The sequence below is a fragment of the Euprymna scolopes genome, chromosome 41 (assembly GCF_053919585.1).
Source record: "Euprymna scolopes isolate OS-2025 chromosome 41, ASM5391958v1, whole genome shotgun sequence".
NCBI classification, from domain to species: Eukaryota; Metazoa; Mollusca; class Cephalopoda; order Sepiida; family Sepiolidae; genus Euprymna; species Euprymna scolopes.
Genome location: NC_136522.1, coordinates 5,865,222 through 5,886,561, shown reverse-complemented (window position 1 = coordinate 5,886,561; position 21,340 = coordinate 5,865,222). Strand labels below are relative to the sequence as shown.

Sequence of the window (21,340 nt, the reverse complement as noted above, 5' to 3'; positions counted from 1 at the left end):
TCGATTTTCCCAAATCTCAGTACTCTGTATATCAAATTTCGAGTCTGTAGACTTAAAATTGACAAAGTTATTGCGTAGGGAAATGTACACAGACAGACACACAAACACGTTCACTTTTATAGATATATAGATAGACTAGCATTTCAGCCCGGCGTTGCTCGGGTGTTTGGATGTGTCTGTTGAGAAAAAAAAAGTGGTAGTAGGAAGGCAGGCTCGAACCCGTACCGCGAAGGAGGAAAAGAACTGGAAAAAAAACCCTGACCTCTATGCTGTTACGACCACCGCCAAACCGGAATTGACAATTTTAAAAATTAAGGCTGGACAATCGAAATATCGGCGAAGAAAGGACCCCCCCCAGCACTGTAGACAATTTCCCAGTTGAAGGTGAAGATATTAATGTTTTTAGCCAATTTTTCGATATTTGTCGTATGAAAGGTCGGACTTCAAAACGATACTGATCTTGGTAAAATCCGTCGCCTCTGTCGAAAGTTTAAGGCAGACATGCAAACATACATACATACATACATACATACATACATTTATATATTGATAGCTAAAAATGTTCGACCCAAACCGATTAAAAATTTCGAGTCTGTAGACTAAAAATTGACAAAGTTATTGCGTAGGGAAATGTACACAGACAGACACACAGACAGACACACAAACACGTTCACTTTTATATATAGATTGAAATAAAAACAAAACAACTATCAGCTGAGAGATATTTGTTTTTTTCTCAAATTTAATTTTACAAGTGACCTTTCTCTAAAATTGGAATTTTGCAACACAGTAGTAATGTAACACTAGAAAATCTTTTTAAAAAGTAAAATAAACCCCTGAAGGCTGAAGCAATGTTTCCAATACCATGTGTCTCTTTTAGGGGAACTAGTTCCCCCCCCCCCTACATTTAAAACATTAGTGCGTGGAGAGAGAAGTAAACGACTATTATATTTAAAAAAGAAACTAGTTTCATGTTTTTCTGTTCTTTTTTATTCTTTAAATAATTTTGCATAAAATTCCGTTTTATGATAACGCGACTGATTCATTTCTCAAAAAAAAAAAAAAAAAAAAAAGGGTCAATGTGCGCTGCTTGTCCAACCTGCAACGGGTGTTTATTCCGAAAGTCGTGAGGAGGTTGAAAATAAGAAAATGCCTTTCAGAATTACCACCCCAACCTCCCCATGTTAAGAACGGCTTTCGGAATAAACACCCCTTACTTCCCGATGTTAAGAACGAAATAAGCACTGTTTGCAGATTGGAAAAGCATTAACTAAAACGAAAAGACAAACAAAAACTAAAAAAAACAACAACAAAAAAAAAAGGAAATCATTTAAAAAAATTTTCTCAAACATTCTTTTAATTATATTATCGACTACTGCTAGTCTTTTTTTGTTTTTTGTTTTAAATTAAACTGGAGTAAAAAGATTCAAACTAAATCTATAACATAAATCTCACCTGTCTGTTTAAATGTATGTATGTATGTATGTCTGTATGTATGTATGTATGTATGTATGTATGGGGTTCATTCGCCAACTAACACCGTGTATATTTGTGTGTGTGTGTGTGTGTGTATATGTGTATTGGGGTAGAGAGGGCTTCCGTAAGCCGTGGTGAAGGCAACCTTTCTAGGAGAAGCAAATCTCTGATTTAAAAAACAATAAAGCGGAAGACCAGTACCCGCATTAAGCTGGTCTGCAGTTTAATTTGTTGCTGGCTATCTTGCTCTTGCTTGTTGCTGGATCTCAACATTTTGAACCGAGAGAGAGACTTAGCTGTCGTACAAAGCTAAGACTCTGTAACATCATATTTGTATAGATACTCCCTCAGACATTTGGACTCATGGATTTTAAATGTCTGAGGGAGTGGCACTCGTCTGACAAGACGTTGCAATCATCATCATGTATGGGGTGGAGAGAGCTCCCATAAGCCGTGGTGAAGGCAACCTTTCTAGGAGAAGCAAATCTCTGATTTAAAAAACAATAAAGCGGAAGACCAGTACCCGCATTAAGCTGGTCTGCAGTTTAATTTGTTGCTGGCTATCTTGCTCTTGCTTGTTGCTGGATCTCAACATTTTGAACCGAGAGAGAGACTTAGCTGTCGTACAAAGCTAAGCCTCTGTAACATCATATTTGTATAGATACTCCCTCAGACATTTAGACTCATGGATTTTAAATGTCTGAGGGAGTGGCACTCGTCTGACAAGACGTTGCAATCATCATCATGTATGGGGTGGAGAGGGCTCCCATAAGCCGTGGTGAAGGCAACCTTTCTAGGAGAAGCAAATCTCTGATTTAAAAAACAAAGCGGAAGGCCATTACCCGCATTAAGCTGGTCTGCAGTTTAATTTATTGCTGGCTATCTTGCTCTTACTTGTTGCTGGATCTCAACATTTTGAACCGAGAGAGAGACTTAGCTGTCGTACAAAGCTAAGACTCTGTAACATCATATTTGTATAGATACTCCCTCACGCATTTGAGCTCATGGATTTTAAATGTCTGAGGGAGTGGCACTCGTCTGACAAGATGTTGCAATCATCATCATCATATGTATGTATGTATGTCTGCCTGCCTAAAACTTTCGACAAAGACGATGGGTTTTCACGAGATCGGTATCGTTTTGAAGCTCGACCCTTCGGACGACAAATATTGAAAAATATGCTAAAAACATTAATCCCTTCACCTTCAACAGGGCACTTTTCTACAGGGAAGGGTCGCTTTTTCGCCGATATTTTCGAAAGTCATCCTCTCTTTTTGATTGACTAGACTTAATTTAAACCTTTGCAACTTCCAGACAAAAGACGTCACTTTCTTTTCACGTTCTTTTCCTCCTTTGCAGTTCGGGTTCGAGCCTGCTTGCCTACAACCACTTTTATTTATTTTATTTCTTTTTTATTTATTGCTCAACACACACCTCCAAACACCCGGGCAACGCCGGGAACCCCCGCGAGTGTTAAATAAACCGAAGTGACTTTTTTCTTTAATTTTGAATTTTTTTTTTTTTTATCAGAAACTATATTCTAAAACTTTGAAACGAATATGTACAAAAAATATGAAAATCTTGCAACACATAAATACTTGTATTTCTATTTATCATATTTGGTTTACTTCCTGGCTTAAAAGAGAATATTAAAAAAAAAGTTAATTTTTTGCAAATATCTTAAGGTATAAAGCGAAAAAGATACTTGAGTAAATTCTTTTTATTGTTTTTACTAGCATTTCAGCCTGGCGTTGCCCGGGTGTTTGGAGGTGTATGTTGAGCAAAAAAAAAAACAAAAAAACAAAAACAAAAAAAAAACGGTCATTTTTTTAAAACTTTCACCCCTATTATCACCCCTTAACATTTATTGTTTTGGGCTCAAATCAAGTTATTAAGTCAGATCCATGTCCAAGGAACCTATATCTAAAATGTCATGTGTTTGGACCGAAAATTGTCGGAGGAGTTTGGTGGAGTTCTCAAAGGTAAAAATGGTTGAATTTTGACCTCTTAACGGACAAATTTCTGGCCGAAAACCGATCACAAAAATTTTCACAAATCTCAGTGCCCTGTATATTAAACTCCGAGTCTGTAGACTGAAAATTGACAGAGTTATTGCGTAGAGAAATACACACACACACACACACATGCGCGCGCGCGCACACACACAGACACACACACACACACGTTCACTTTAATAGCTATATAGATTAGTTTAAATAATTAAATGCAACAAACTTTTATGATATTTTGCGCTGACAAACCCAGTAGCAAGTTAGTGTAAAAGTTGCTTTAATAGTAAAACAGCAGCAGAAGCAAAAAAGTCGTAAATAATTAGTCGTACATTTTAGTAAACCTTGTTATGTACGATCAAAACCCGGCACGACGAAATATCCGATTCGGCTGCTGCTGATTCAAGCAACTTTATACGTTGTTTCCATATGACAAACAGCAGGATCAGTCAGTCGTAAAATAATTGGGACTAATTTGGTCGTACATATTTAGTAAAAACGCTGTGTTTTGAACAGTGATTTGCTTATGTCTCAAGGTCAGAAACATATTGGGCACTTTTTATCCTTTTTTTACCAAATATATATATATATATGTATATATATGTATATGTATATGTATATATGTCAAAACATCGTTTATTCATTACCCACACATCAGCAGCATATTAGCGTAATGGTGAGAAGCCTTGACTGTCATTTGGATGGTCGGGTTTCGATCCTGGGCTTGAGGCAGTTGCCTGTCTAGCCGCACTACTGAGTTGCGAAACAGTACTGTATGTGGATGACTATATATATACATATATGACTATATATATATATATATATATATATATATATATATATATATATATATATATATATATAATTATTCTAATAATTAAATACCTACAGACACTAGCGTTTCATCCTTTAGGGAATCTTCAATGCAGGGTGTCACGATTAACACGAGTCGATAGATTCGAACCCGGCGACACAAGACATCTATGGCTTGATTAGCAAGGACCGTATCCATTCGGCTACCATTAACCACGTGAAATAACGTTGAAATTTAAACATTATATATATATATATATATATATATATATATATATATATATATATATATATATATATATATATATATATATATATATATATATATAAAGCTGAACGTGTGTGTGGTCACGAATAGGCTCCTATATGGTTGACTATTTTAAAAAACTGATTACATACAATGATAGATGTATCGAGGATCAGGAATGGGTATGTTTGATCTGGCAGAACGGTGGTTCATAAAAATTGTGGGGTCTGCGTTTGCGCCTGGCCCCCAAAGTATGGAAATAAAAAATGAAAAAAAAACAAATTTTTTTGATATAAATGTACGTAAAAATTCTTTGATAAGTATGTTTTAACTTAAATAGGGATGGTATAATAAAATTGTGGGATCTGCGTTCGCGCCTGTACTCCATAGAAATAGGCACAAACTTTAACAAAGACTTTTAATATCTATTTGCGTGAGTATACGTTGATAATTATGTTTCAGTTTGAAGAAATATGGTATAATAAAATTATTGAGTGTTCGTTCGCGCCTGGCATCCATCGAATGTAAATATGTCACAAAGTTTAACAAGGTTTTTTAAAAGGCGTGAGCGTCCACAATAGCACCTTAACTTTAATCTTAATTCACGTTAGCTTTTATTTATTTTTTTAGTTGAATCATATTGTGTCGAATAAATTCACCTCATAAATTCACGTTTTTATTAAAGTGAAAGCCAAAAAAAAAAAAAAAAAAAAAGTCGGAACTTTAGACAATTCTCGACACAAATTTTGCATAACTCTGTTTTTTCCTTCTCCACTTGCACGTTGCACTCTTTCGAAAATAGATAAATAGATAAATAATAAAAAATAAGAACGTTACTTATTATCGTGTCAAAAGAAGGAAAAAAATCCTGTTCACGTGATTACGTGTCTTTTTAAAAACATTTGCATAACTTTTTTATTTTTATTTATATATCTGTTTAGGCTTTTTTGTCAGTGTACTAGAAGGAATTCAGCTGATTACAACTCTTTCTGCGTGTTCTTTACATTACAATAGTACAACCCCGAATCCGACGGCGCAATACTACACCGTTCAATACTGTAAAACTGAAACGAAGCTGTTTTGCTTGAAAAGGGCGCCATTTTCTTCTTATTCATATTTATATCAATTCTTTGCTTTAAAAAACTAAAGTAATTACGTGTTTACTTTTTAATATCCCATTTTGCTGTTTCGGATTATTTTACTAAAGTAAGTAAAGCTTCATTATTTTTCAAAACTGTTTTTGTTTCTTTGTTATTCGATATTTCGTCTATATTATTAAGTAAGAGTGTTTAGCAGAAAAGCCAACAAACGACTACCCGAAAAAATAAATATACAAGTAATAAATGTTACCATAATCAATAAAAGTTCAGTTCATGTTTTTTTTTGTTTTGAAATAGTTTTTAATGCTCTTTACTTGAAATAATTTCAGCGAACCAAATTAAAACGAAATTTGAGGCGATAACTGCTTAAATGAATTTTTATATAAACTACACATGCCATAATCGAATATTCCTCAAGCACGAAATAACAGAAAACATTAAAATATGTTTATAAATATTCCTTACGTTGACGGAATTCTCTTAAATTATTAACACAGAATGCTCGGGTGCCCCTCCTTCAAATTGAAAACGGGGCTCTCTATTTCAAAGTCGCTGCCATTTTGATTTTTTTAAAACCGGTTTGTGAATTAAAAAAAAATTTTTTTTACAAACTACTTAAAAATACAAACTAACGAACTTTAAAAATTTTTGAGTATCAAGACCTATCTCTTTACAACCCACTCCTTTTCATAACCTATCATACTTTCATCAATCACCTAATTTTTTAACTCAGTCGACGACGGGTACTTCTGCTAGTAAATTTTGATTGTAAATTTCAACTTACAGTTTTAATTTTCTTTCTCTTATAATAAGCTCTACTCTCTATTGCGTATTGAGCTTTTTTAATTCAGTTGAGATTAAATTTTCTATATATAAATACTGTTATTTATATTAGTTTGTAGTTTACCATTGCGTATATCACCTAAACACTACATCCCTTTGTTTTCATTAATTTTCTCTTATATATATATATATATATATATATATATATATATATATATATATATATATATATATATATTCAATTTGTCTTTACATAAACAGTAATTTGTTGCTACACAGTCATGAGCATGTTTCGGTGTGATAGTGTTTAGCAACTAGAGACCTCTTCAGGAAACAATGCTTATTTACGAAAGCGGAATTCTCAAACTCAAACATGCTCATGATTGTGTAGCAACAAATTACTGTTTATGCAAAGACAAATTGAAAATGTAACTTGCTCTACTTCCGTATTGAGCACTCTCGTATTAACCTCGTTATATTTATATATATTGCAAAAATAGCAACTATATATATATATATATATATATATATATATATATATATATATTTTGTGTACAGAAAGTTGTTAGTTGAGACAGGTCATTGGTACCGTCGGTTTCAAGCCCGATAATAAGGCCCGTTTAAGGTATCCTTATCGAGCTCTCTTCAGCCAATATTCGTCGGGAGACGAATATTGGCTGAAGAGAGCTCGATAAGGATACCTTAAACGGGCCTTATTATCGGGCTTGAAACCGACGGTACCAATGACCTGTCTCAACTAACAACTTTCTGTACACAAAATATAAGTACGCTCTTAAAATTTGGATTTTCCTTTTAATTGAGCACTCTGCTGGAATTCTTTTTCCAAAAAAACTAATCATATATATATATATATATATATATATATATATATATATATATATATATGAACTATATGATATTTATAACTAATAAAAATGTATTTTCATTTTCGTCTGCTTTTTAAAGGATACTTGATTCTCTTCTCTTTTATATTTATATTTCATTGGTTACCCTACTTTTCAAATATAGCAACTATATATATATATATATATATATATATATATATATATATATATATGATATTTATAACTAATAAAAATGTATTTTCATTTTCATCTGCTTTTTAAAGGATGCTTGATTCTCTTCTCTTTTTAATGATGAGGAATATCTATTTCGTGTGCACTTGAAAAAATTATTTTATTTTAGCCAGGTACATTAAATGCACTGCTTGAACCCTCCATCCAGTAAACGCCAGGTATCCCTGTTTGTGTTAGCATGAATTTCCGAACTATAAAAAAGGGCGTAGTTTATACTAAATTATTTTATGATCACGTCTTAAACAAGTTGTCGTAAAGTAAGACATTTTTTCCGACAACTTCACTAAAGTAGGAACTAAAACGCTTTTATTAGCTACAAGTTGTGCATCATAGTTTGCTAGTTCTGAATGGTATTTAGCTAATTTTAAATTATATGCAGTCAGTGCTATTTTTTTTTTTTTAGCTAGTTCTAAATTATCATTAACTACTTCTAAATAGTGTATAGATAGATTGTTTTAACGGTGCCCGGAAAACTCGTCTCCGGAAAACTCGCCAGGTAGGAAAACTAGTCCCGTGTTTAATAAATATCGATTGAAAACACATTTTATGACCGTTCTTGAAGGAGATATCGTTTTTAAGAGATCATACCCCCACAGTATTTTTTAAAAAAGATATTTTTTACTTGTTTACTATTGTTTCTTTTTAAAAATAAAATCGATTTTATAAGTGTCCGTTTTCTACCTAACTGGCTAAGTTGTTAGCAGTCTCACTTATTTTAAAGCGTTTATTCTGTTAAAAAACCAGACTACAGACCGCTTCATATATTTTTTAAAAATATTTATACTTATTTACTTTTGTTTTTAAAAGGGCAAAATCAATTTTTCTACATAACTGGCTAAGTTGTTAGTGGTTTTATTTATTTTGAAACGTTTAGTAAGTAAAAAAACAACAACAAAAAAACAAAACAAAACAAAGACGGTCAGAAATCGTGTTTTCAATAGATATTTATTCAATAAAGTACCAGTTTTCCTACCTAGCAAAAAAGGGGACGAGTTTTTCGGGTACAAGATTTCCGGGTACGAGTTTTCCTAAATTCAGTTTTAACATATATTTTGGTGGTTTTAAATTATTATCATTATTACGTATTTCTTAATTATATTTAGCAAGTTTTAAATTATATTTAGCAAGTTCTAAAGGATCATAATCTAGTACTAAATTTTAATCAACTAGCTCTGAATCTATATAATTATAAAACTCAAATGACCTTGTAACGATGTATGTAACCCACTTTCCGGTTTACGACATTCGGTTGCGCATGCGCACATAACCTGCGTACTGAAATATTAACGTTATTATTTCGAAATTGTTATTTAACATGGGAAGAGTGGGGTTTAAAATAACTTAAACGTAATACAGAAATGAACGATGTAAAAAAAAACAGATATATCAAAATTTGAATTTAACTATAATAAGTATTATGGTATCTGTTCAGTGCACATTTACCTATAAGTATGGCCAACCACTTATAATTCAGTGACTGTAACTTTTTTTTGTTTAAAAAATAATCAATTATAATAAACAGAACGACTCATAGAAATCTATCTATATTCTTTTTTCATTTTAATATACTTTCATAGAAATGTTTCTGTTATGTCATAAAAAACTATTTTCTTTACGTCACAAGTGTCACGCTCATACATGAATTCCATAGCTAATATAACATACTGACCCAACGGGTAACGGGTATTCTAGTAGTATATAGATAGATAGTTTAAAAATATATTTTGATGGTTTTAAATTATTATTACGTATTTCTTAATTATATTTAGCAAGTTTTAAAATATTATTAGCTAGTGCTACATTAATATTAACTAGTTCTGAATAGTGTATAGATAGTTTAAAAATATATTTAGGTGGTTTTTAAATTATTATTACTTAATATCCTTATTATATTTAGCAAGATCTAAAGTATATTTAACGAGTGTTAAACTATTATCAGCTAGTGTTAAATTATGAGGAACTTTGTTCTTAATTATATTTAGCTAGTTTTAAATTATTATTATTTGCTAGTTTTAAATTATTAGTATTTGTTATTTTTGAATTATTAATATTAGCTAGTTTTAAATTATTATTATTAGCTTGTTTTAAATTATTATTATTAGCTAGTTTTAAATTATTATTATTAGCTAGTTTCAAATTATTATTATTTGCTAGTTTTAAATTATTATTAGCTAGTTTTAAATTATTATTATTATTATTAGCTAGTTTTAAATTATTATTAGCTAGTTTTAAATTATTATTAATAGCTAGTTTTAAATTATTATTATCTAGTTTTAAATTATTATCATTAGCTAGCTTTAAATTATTATCATTAGCTAGTTTTAAATTATTAGTAACTCCGAATTATATAGACCTAGTTTAAAATATTATTAACTAATTCTAAATTTTTATTAGTTCCTAATTTTATTTACTTAGTTTTAATTTTTTTTAAAGCTTCTTACTTATTATTAACTCGTACTAAATGATTTTACTCCTTAACCATATGTAGCTGGTCGAAATTAGTACGAGTTTCTTCCTCACACAATTACGACAATGATTATCTTTATATTAATACGATAGCGCGTGTGTTCTTTTGGGTGTCACGCTTACATCCGGGTCGTTTAATTGTTATGTTCTTCTATTTCTTGTCATAAATTATTTTACCAAGAATTCTTCATAAGTTTTGGTTTCGGTTTCGACTATAGCTGATGGCACATCTATTTTTTTATAAATAATTTTATCAAGAATTCTTCATAAGTTTTGGTTTCTGCAATCAAATTATTATATATATATATAGTAGACTAATTCTACATTATAATTAACTAATTCTAACTTATTATTAGCTAGTTCCGAATTATTATTAGATTATTTTGTATTATTATTAACTAATTCTAACTTATTATTAGCTAGTTCCGAATTATTATTAACTAGCTCTAAATTATCATTAACTAATTCTAAATTATCATTAACTAGTTCTAAATTATTATTAACTAGCAGTACTCGCTAACGGGCATTGCCCGGTGGAAGTGTTACCACCTTGAAAAAAATCAAAGTATGGTTGTTGTTGTTGTTGTTGTTGTTGTTGTTGTTGTTGTTGTTGTTGTTGCTGCTGCTGCTGCTGCCCAACCACCAAGAAATTAGTCACAGTAGACAGCCCGGGTGGAGAGAGGAAAAAACATCCATTTAGCCGTTGAAGCTGTGGTAATATTGATTTGTTATTTACCGGCCTTCGCAACTAAAAGTAGTTGGTCTTAAAATTTTATTAAGAAGCAGAAATTTGTTTAAGAACGAAAACATGGATCCTATCCTAAGTGAAGGAAACGAAATTTCTTCCATACATTTATCATTTATTAATTAATTATTAATTTTTTTTATTAATTACTGCAATACTTGTTTCCAATTATTTCACTTTTCACCGTAAGAAATAAACAAAAAATGAAACCAAAATAAAAATAAAAATCCCCCCAAAAAACAAAATAAAAATAAACCTAAATAACAAACATAAAAAAACACCATAAAAACAAATGCAGTTTTGTTTTCGTTTCATTTCGATAAAAAATAATAAATAAAAAGCAAAAAAACAAAAAAATGAAACTTTTATTTTATTCGATAATACAAAAAAACTGAGAAAAATGGAGAAAAAGGCACGGTGGTGTATTAGGGATATTGAGGCGTAAAAAAAGAGCATGCAAAAATAAAAAAAAGAGATAAAACAGGAAAATAAATATGAAGCGAACGAAGAAAATCAAGTAAATAACCTTAAAAAAAATACAATCCATTACATTGGCGCGGACGTGAAACCCACAGGTTACGATGTGGCCCCTATATCCACTGGTGCACGGCGACGTAAGCAAAATAATGTCGTGTTTTTTTCTAGCTAAACCAAATCAAGGAAGAACGCTAGACGCGCATGCATGGTTGCCGAAGTCTGTTTCAAAGGAATGACTTTTTTCCGACCCTCGCTGAATTTATTGTGTTTGTAATAACGAAAATAAGGAAACACGTTATCGTACATTTATGAAAAATGAACCCCACCTTGCCCCCAAAACAGAAACGTCAAATAAAAGAAGTTAAGCAGTTTTGAATGCTTTTTAGTTGGTTAAAACGTAATTGTATTTCTGCAACAGTAAGCGAGCGTACCGTATCACTTACTGCTCAATAAAATGAAAAAGGTGCCACCACTTCCTGGGTAAATGTTTTCATGTAATGTAAGTATCGGTGGTTAGTAGTTTTTCTGTTTATACTCGGTTATGGAGAACAGTTTTCATTCGTTTACTAAGAGATCAGTTCATTTAGCATCGCTTAATATAGGATGCTGAAACCGGATATAATAAAAAAAAAGCTGCGACGTAATTGTTTTAATGTAACAATATGTAAACAATGTTAATCCAAGCAATGGGAAATGTCATGTGTAACTTTAAACTAAATGTTATAGTTATTTTTGGTAAACATCAGTCTGTAAAGTAGAGGAAAAGCGACGATGGGGAAGTATAAATGATTTTAATCAATCCGTGGCGATCGAGCGGCCGTAGTGATTAAGGGCTGTGGTGTTCTTTTTTTGTATGATTGTGTTAAATTCGGAATAATAGAATGTCATTGTTGCAACCAATGAGAATAGGCGGAATGTTATGGAGGAGAAATCATTATTTTCGAATAGTGAAGTGTAATGGTAGTTGTAAGTGTATGTATGTTTAATCCAGTAAATAAGGATGTCAGGTTAATATAGTTATAATGGTTATATAGTTCCCGGTCTTCAGTGAGAAAGTGGGAGACCTTTTTAGGTAGAAGTGAAAATACGAACTACTTCGTCTATCGATCTTGGCAGTCGTAATGATGTCGCTCGTAGGATGTAAGATATGATTTTATTATAACGAATAAATGTGTCTGTAATGGCGCTCAAAAGTTACATAAGATGGTGTGTAAAAGTTTCAACACAATAAATTTGTATATGGTATCTGTTATTGCAAATCTACACTAATTTAGCACAGAAGGAAATTTCTGCAATCAAATTATTATATATATATATATATATATATATATATATATATATATATATATATAGTAGACTAATTCTACATTATAATAAACTAATTCTAACTTATTATTAGCTAGTTCTGAATTATTATTAGATAATTTTGAATTATAAAAATAAAGTCCTTATTTTATATTAACTAGTTCTTAATTATAATTAACTATCTCTTGATTGTAAATAACAAGTTCAATTAACTAATTTGAAATTATAATTAACTAGTTCTAAGTTTTTATTAACTAGTTCTAAGTTATTAACAACTAATTCTAACTTATAATTAACTAGTTTCTGTTGTGACTTCGTTTGGTGAATGAAATAAAATGTTTCATTCGAAATTCCGTATCGATTTCCGAGTTCGACAGTAAGATTCCCGATGTCGACAAAATACAGATGAAAAAAGTTACATTGGCAAAAACGTCGTGCGAATAAAAATCTGGACGAGTGCAACTATCCAAATAATTAAACTAATATCTTTGTTCTTTTTTTTTTGTAGGACTGCTTCATTTTGGACACGGGTCCGAGTGGCATTTATGTGTGGATTGGCAAAAACTGCACGGACAATGAACGCAAAACTGGATGGACGAAAGCAGCGGTCAGTTTTTATTTCTTCTTTTTTTTTGGTAAAGATCGGTCATTTTTTTTTTATTAACGTTGCATCATCGTCGTCGTCGTCGTCGTCGTCGTCGTCGTCTGAATCCGAAGATTCTTTTGTTGTGGCACAATAGTAAAAAGAAGAAAATCCAGCCGAGGTTGGTTTAAACACCACAGGTACAAAGGTAGAAAGCGGGTATAACTGGTATGCACGCAGCTAGTCAGTGGTAGTATTTTCGCTTCTTCCATCGGTGTAGGTATTACTGCCACTATATATAGTGAGAACCGGTGTAATTTCCCTTGTGTTAGAAAGGCCGGTGTAACAGTTTCCCTGATATTTTTCTAGTCAGAATATTTCTAAGAAAGACATTCGGTACTTTCGGGAGCGGCCACGTGAAGGTTGCCTACATCCTAAGCGGAAGTGATTTTTGTGGAACGAGCTGGATTTGAACTTGGCACTTAACTTTTATGTGTTTCGGATTTTAGAAATTGTCCACTAAGATCTGTCGGACTTTTATTTAACCCTCTACGCCAATAAATGCGGGTTTATTTTAGATCACCTCGGCACTCTCGCTTCCCTTGCAACAGTGGGAAAATATCAGCAGCAGCTGTAAGATAGCTGGCTTGCGAGGATATCAGCAGCAGTAGCCGAAAAGAGCACATATGCAAATTAGGAAGTGTGCGCGAGATGGCGTGACAAGAAAAAGAAAAAGGTCATCACGTGGTCGAGAAAAGAAAAAGTGTCGTTGAAAAAGATGGGCGTGTAAAGTCAAGGAAGAGAAATGGTTGTCTACAGCCGGCGTGCAGTGGAACGGAAAGAAAAACGGACCAGTGAAGATGGACATGTGGCCCCGCAGTGGATGCGAAAGACTCTTTAAGATGGTGTCGAGACGGGAAGAAAGAAAAAAAAAGTAATAAACGACTTGTGTTAAAAAAAGAAAGAATATCTGAGTCAGATGTATTTATTTTTTGTTTGTTTGTTCCTTTTTGATGGTTCTGGACAGCGTGGGGATCCAAGGGAGGTTTCGTTGCAATCTTATTTCGTATAACTTCTATTACCATAAAGCTTTCCTTCTTTCATTATAATATCGCGTTGCTTTTCCTATTTCTACACGGATTACCACCTTCTTAATTATTTTTTTATTTAGAAGGATACAAAAGTGCCGACGAAAATTCGAAAATCACAACAATAAAGCTTATAGTCAACTAAAATACTTTCTAACTTCCGACGTGGCTGCTACCGGAAGCGGTGACAAGACAAATCAGTCCCTTCACTTTTATTGTTCTGCACTATTTCTATGGTGAAGCGATTTATTAAAATAAAATACAAAAATAGAATATCATTAAAAAATATGCATTAAAATTAACAGAAATATGCATTAAAATTAACAAAAATATACGGATAAAAATAACACAATTATTCCTTATTTCCACTTCTATTAAAAAAAATTCTTATTTTATTTGAAATTTTATAAGAAATATATTTATGGAATTATGAAATTACGTTTGTTTTTAATTTAAAAAATAAAACATAAAATAAAAAGTTAACTAGACAAATATTCAAGTTTGTATATTTAAGTTTGGGATATTTTCGAATAATTTTGTAAAATAAATAGTAAATATATAACAATAAAGGAATTTAAAATAAATATTTGACAATAAAGTAATTTAAAAACGATAACAATAATTATGACAATAACAAAACTAACTAGTCCCATGTCTAAACGTCAAAGATGACGCAATTGGAGGTTCGGAACAACTGAATAGGTTAACGACCGGAGGTCGAGGGGAGGTGGTAGAGATGTCGGAATTGTAGAACTAAGGAAAGAGATTTTAGATATGAAAGCAAGAGTAAGAGTTGGGAAGTGGACATTAAATCATGGAGTCTCAAAATAATTCTAGAGTTGGCCATGGAAACTGAATTCAGACAGATCCAGTGTAGCCCCTACAGAGACGATCCGGCATCACAACTCAATTCAACCCGACGTGCATCTGTTGACGACGAGAATAAAGTCATATTAAAACATTTAACAAGAAGTTGTCTGGGTGTTGCTTCGCGTGCAACTAAGCTGGAAATACCTTTATTTCAGCGTCTTCAAGTGAAGTGCCAACCGCCGGCGAACTGAATAAGACTAGCCGTAAAAGAACTGTAGTTAATGCTTATTCGTCCTTGTTTATTATTTATTTATATGTTCACATCCACGCACTCACCACGGGTATGTTACATGGACATTTAGACGCATTGGAATCTGTATATATTTATTCTCGCAATGACAATGAAGTATGCAATTTATACATACAGTGAAAAACACGTATTGGGGTCCACACCTCTGCCAGTCTAAGTATCATCTATCTAATATATAAAAGCGAAATGTGTGAGTGTGTGTGTGTGTGTTTGTATGTCCGCCAAATACTTTCGACACACATAACCAAAATTGACACTTCTGCCAGTCTAATTATCATCTATATGTATATATATAAAAGCGAAAATGTATGTATGTATGTGTGTGTGTGTTTGTATTGTAGTCCGCCAAATACTTTCGACACACATAACCAAAATTGACACTTCTGCCAGTCTAATTATCATCTATCTATCTATCTATCTATCTATCTATATATATATATATATATATAGATATATAAAAGCGAAAATGTATGTATGTATGTATGTATGTATGTATGTGTGCGTGTGTTTGTATGTCTCGCAAAAACTTTCGACAGACAGAACAAAAATTCACAAATTTGGTCTCATATCGTTCGCCCGACAAATATCGAAAAATTGGCCAAAAACGTTAATTTTTTCACCATGAAATCAGCACTTTTCTACAGGGGGGGGGATCAGCAAAAAACCGTTCTTTCATCACGAATTCGCTTCTACGCATGCGTCATACGACGTCGTAACCTGATTTAGTTTAAAGATAAAAAAAAACTGAACGATTTTCGTGGACGTCGCTTTGGTCAGTTGGTTAGAGCGCTGGGTCATTATCTAAAGGTTGTGGGTTCGAATCGCGGTGTGAGATATCTTTTTTATTTCGATTTTCTAAATTTTAATATTGAAGCAGGGTTATTTAAGCCATTGTTCACGTGTTTTTCAGATTTTTTAACGTTCGTTTTTTTTTGTTTTTTTTTACTTCGCTTATTCTTAGGTTTTCATTAACACCTCCCAACTCCGCCCGATCACACACACACCCAAAAACACCCGGGCAACGACGTGTATCCTCCACTCAGCTTTTCAAAAGAAGTTTTAACGTCCGTTTTTCTTTTTTTTCCATCACATTCGCGTTTTCTTTTTTTTTTCGATTTTTACATTTAACATCGTTCGCTTGCCTGACGTTAGTTTTTTTGTGTTTTGTTTTCGATTTTTTAAAATTTTAACATTTACTTTTAAAAAAAATATTTACTTCGCTTATTATTATGCTTTGATTACCCCCCCCCCCCGCGTTAGAATAATGGTGTGAGATGTCTTTTTTTTTCTTTTCGATTTTTTAAAGTTTAATATTGAAACAGGTTTATTTAAGCCATTTTTCATGTGTTTTTTTTTGTGTGTGTGTGGGGGGGTATTTTTCAAATTTTTGTAACGAAGTTTTAACGTTCGTTTTTCTGTTTCGCGTTTTCTTTTTTTTTGTTTTCCCATTTTTACATTTAACATCGTTCGTTTGCCTTACGTTAGTTTTTTTGTGTTTTTTAAAATATTTACTTTGCTTATTCTTATGTTAACAGCCCCACCTGAGCACACACACCTCGAAACACCCGGGCAACGCCGGGTACCCCCCCGCTAGTATATATATATATATATATATATATATATATATATAAGGCAAAACGGCCGCGCGCGTTTTTTGTATGTCTACGAAAGGCTTTTTTCGTTGAGGTTCTCGACGAGGTTCCATTTATTTAGTTAAGTTTCCTTATACTTCCTAGATTATAATATCTCCGATTTGCGAACGGACGTCGTCTCTACATTTATTTTTATCGACTTTTAAAAAATTCCCTCTATTCCGTCCTTTTGCGTGTTTGTTTGTCTTTTTCGTATAAACAAATCTAAAACTAATCGAAGCAAATGAGTTTGTCGGCTTTCTCCGCCGGGACATCCACAAAGGCAATTAGCTTTGATCAATGTGGGGGGAAACCCTCCATATCAGACAATTGCTATTCATTTGGACACTGCTAGAGCTACCCCCTTTTAAGGGGAGCTTGTTTTCCCCAACATCGTGAGGAAACAAATAAATAAAACGACAGAAAGCGGGAAGCTTAACTGGCTTGCAGCCAGACGTTACTTTCTGCGCCTGCGTGAACTCATTCACTTAACTCCCGTTTCTGCAAGTCAACTTTTTGATTGACATTGCGTCTTAGCGTAGTGGTAGGATCTCAGCTTTTCTTTCACTTTCCTTTCCGCCTTAGTGTCACGGGTTCGAGCCTGCCTGTCTACTACCACTTTTATTTTTTTCTTTTTCACACACCTACAAACATCCGGGCAATGCCGGGCACTCCCAGTAGTTTTATTTTAAAGTCTAAGAGTGAGATTTTTTTTTCCTTTTAACCAGGAATTCATCAAAATCAGCGGCTATCCCGACTGGACACCGGTCACTCGTTTGGCCGATCAAGGCGAAACGCCATTGTTTAAACAGTTTTTTCAAGGATGGACGGACGCTCATGTTGGACCAAAGGCGCGTGCCTACAACATCGGAAGCATTGCTCGTAAGTATGATTTCACGGTTTGCTGTTGTGCTGTTTTTCATTTATAACATCCTTAGGTTTAACTACTTTATTAGAGCGAAGAATAAAGTGGAATATACCCATTTAAATTAATAATTCTTCACTCTACAATAAAAAAATGGATACATATATACATACGTACACACACACACACATATATATATTAACACACACATATATACACACATATATATATATATATATATATATATATATATATATATATATTAACAAATAACCTGAAAGTACTTCTTTTAAACTTCGCGGCATAACGTTTACAGGGAACATGAACTGGAATAGATACATTGAGAGCATTGTCAAGGTTGCTGCGAAGAAGGTGGGCTCTCTCTACCGTGCTAGAAAACTACTTACGCCTGAAAGTATCTTGTACCTCTATAAGGCCACCATTCGTCCATGTTTGGAGTACTGTTGTCACATTTGGGCTGGTGCATCTGCTACTTGTCTCTCACTCCTAGACAGGGTTCAAAAGAGACTCGCCAACCTGATAGGTCCTGAACTGTCATCTAGGCTTCAGTCTCTGTCTCATCGACGAAATGTTGCATCCCTCTACCTGTTCTACAAGTATTTTAACGGTGAATGCTCTGACGAACTACAAGCACTTGTACCTCCTCGACGTAACTACCCCCGACGAACCCAACAAGCAACTAAATCCCACCCCTTTACAGTAGAGATCCCTAGGTGTAAGAAAGCCTTTTACTCCAATAGTTTCTTCCTCAGAACTGCAAGTCTTTGGAACTTCGTTCCGGGATTCTGCTTTCCCAACTGTACTGACATGCAGAAGTTCATGTGTAATGTGAACAGACATCTTGCTACTCATCTCCCTTCATAATACCCCTGCAAATTATGTCCCCGATAGTAGCCCCCTACTTCAAAGTGGCACTGTGCCTTTTTTTTTGGGTGAAAATTGATTATATATATATATATATATATATATATATATATATATATATATATATATAATCAATTTATGGATTCCCCTTTTCATTTTTCCTCTTTCTTTCTTTTCTTCTTTTCCTCCTTGCGTCTTTTCCTTTTTTTTCCTTATCTCTTAACCTCTTCACTACTGCGTATAAGGATGATAGTGGTGGGGCGGGATATACAAGAGGGCAACGTAAGTCGTACATTTTCTGACAGCATAAAAAATTCTAGTCAAATTAAAAGTATTTTCACAACTGAATAACCCCTATTAAATCCGAAACCCATTTTAGTATAGATATGGCAAATCCATATTTCCCTACTGTTTGAACCTATACACACTAGTACGTTTAAGATTTAGGGCGGCCATCACACACGCATACGAATATTATTCTTTATAGTCTTCTATTACCTCTATCTCGATCTTTAATCCCGCGTCCTTTCCCATACATTTCTATATCTTAACACAGGCTTAAATCCGCACCCCTATTGGGTCTTATATATAGACAACCAAATCTTATTTTTCACAACATTTGACAGAACCTCCTGATATTAATTCTCTTTGACACGGAAGACCTGATATTTTCATTACAAACTTTGCTTTCGTATAAGCTGTATCGCCTGAAGAGGTCTCTAGTTACTGGTAACTAGCTGAGCGAAACATGCTCATGACTGTGTAGCAACATATTATAGCTTATGTAAGAACAAATAAAGAGCATATATACAAATTAATATGTTAAATTTCCGAAACAGCTACATGGTAGGCAGCTTAAGATTCTCGTTTTCTATTTACAAAATTTTAGTTAAAGTTTTTTTGTTCGTCATCATTATATACTTAAATTCTATTTTACAATTGAAGACCTTTGAGAAATCAGCCATTATATATAAAAGTCTTTAACAATTTTAATTAAGGCTTTCTTTCTCTGTTTTTAGAAGTCGGACTGCGATAGGTTAAATTTACTTTCACATTTTTCCCGGGAATTTAAACTGCATATTTTACTTTTATTTTTACATTCAAGCTTCTTTACTCTCTCTCTCTCTCTCTCTCTCTCTCTCTCTCTCTATATATATATATATATATATATATATATATATATATATATATATATATAATCATACAATAATTTGATCACTCTGACACACGTTAAAAAGTATTTTAAAAATAAATGTTTAAATTTCAACAATATTTATCTCGGTTAACGGGAGCCGAATGGATTAGGTCCTTGCTAATGAAACTAGACATGGCTTCTGTTGCTGGGTTCGACTCTATCGATTGGTGTTAATCGTGATATCCTGCGCTGATGATTCCAAAAAGATGAAGCGCTTGTGTCTTTAGGTTTTTAATAATTATCATAGTAAATAATTATATATATATATATATATATGTATGTGTGTGTGTGTGTGTGTGTGTGTGTGTGTGTGTGTGTAGTGGGCCAAAAGTCAGTATACATTTGTTAAAAGTAAGGTTTGGGTCAAAAAGTAGGTATGGTGTTGTTCTCATTTTTAAAGTTAAAAAATGCTAATTATATCTCAGACAGAAGCTGTCTATTGTCTTAAATTTTCTCCGAAACATTGCAACATTCTTCACATTTACACAAAAAGCAAATTTTGATTTTTATCAATTTCTTTGAAAGCGTCATGAATTCAGTTTTTCAATTTTATATATATATATATATATATATATATATATATATATATATATATATATATATATATATAGTAATTTATAAAATATATATGTCGATTAAGCTACACTGAATATTCCGCGTTTCATCCACTCTAGGATTCTTCAAGCTTATGCGCGAAATTTGTGGTTGTATGTCGTTTTTATACACGCACCTTCTTTTGAGAATTTAATTAGCCAATCAGCTTTCTAGTATCCACCGCGCCCTTCCTATCAGCCAATGAACATGCACTTACAGGACAAAGGCACATTTGACCTCTGGTTGACCTGATTCTTTGTGTGTGCTCTATTTAGCCTGGATGTCTAGTGTCTTGATCTGTTTTAAATCTAGGTTAGTTTTTTTTATGTTAGTTTATATATATATATATATATATATATATATACATACATATATATGTGTGTGATAGTTTATGTATGTGGATGTGTATTTATTATATTTATTTATTTGCTTATTTTCTATTGTTTTTGTTAGTTTTAAAGTTATTTTGTATCTCTATCCTAGAGTAAATTTTATCCTGTGAACGCAGTTGTTCGCTATTTCTCTCCTACAGTTTAATAGATGTTGGGGTTCTTTAAAATACAGGATAGCAAATTTTTCATGAAGGCATAAACTCAATGAAGGTGCGCATATAAAAATGACAGACAACCACAAAATTCGCGCCTAAGCCTGAAGAATCCTAGAGTGGACGAAACGCCGAATATTCAGTGTAGCTTAATCGCCATACATATTTTTTAAATTACTAACTAGCTCTACCTACGTATTGAGCACTTTTGAAGTAAATACTTAAAGTTTACGCATAAATTTATACTTTCGTATATTAATTTTATGTGAGTAAATGAAGTAGTTTTATAAATATATATATATATATATATACTAGCA

The 21,340-nt window shown here is 32.7% G+C and overlaps 1 protein-coding gene across 2 annotated transcripts in view; it reads left to right on the top strand.

The window, feature by feature from the left end:
* The window catches only part of LOC145266317 (advillin-like), a 438,949-nt gene that overhangs the window by 189,130 nt on the left and 228,479 nt on the right, over positions 1–21,340 (top strand). For both annotated transcript variants that reach the window (XM_080121877.1, XM_080121876.1), the window contains 2 exons: positions 13,027–13,125; positions 17,669–17,822. In XM_080121877.1, the coding sequence (XP_079978003.1) occupies positions 13,027–13,125; positions 17,669–17,822 (253 nt within the window). The remainder of the gene's footprint in view (positions 1–13,026; positions 13,126–17,668; positions 17,823–21,340) is intronic.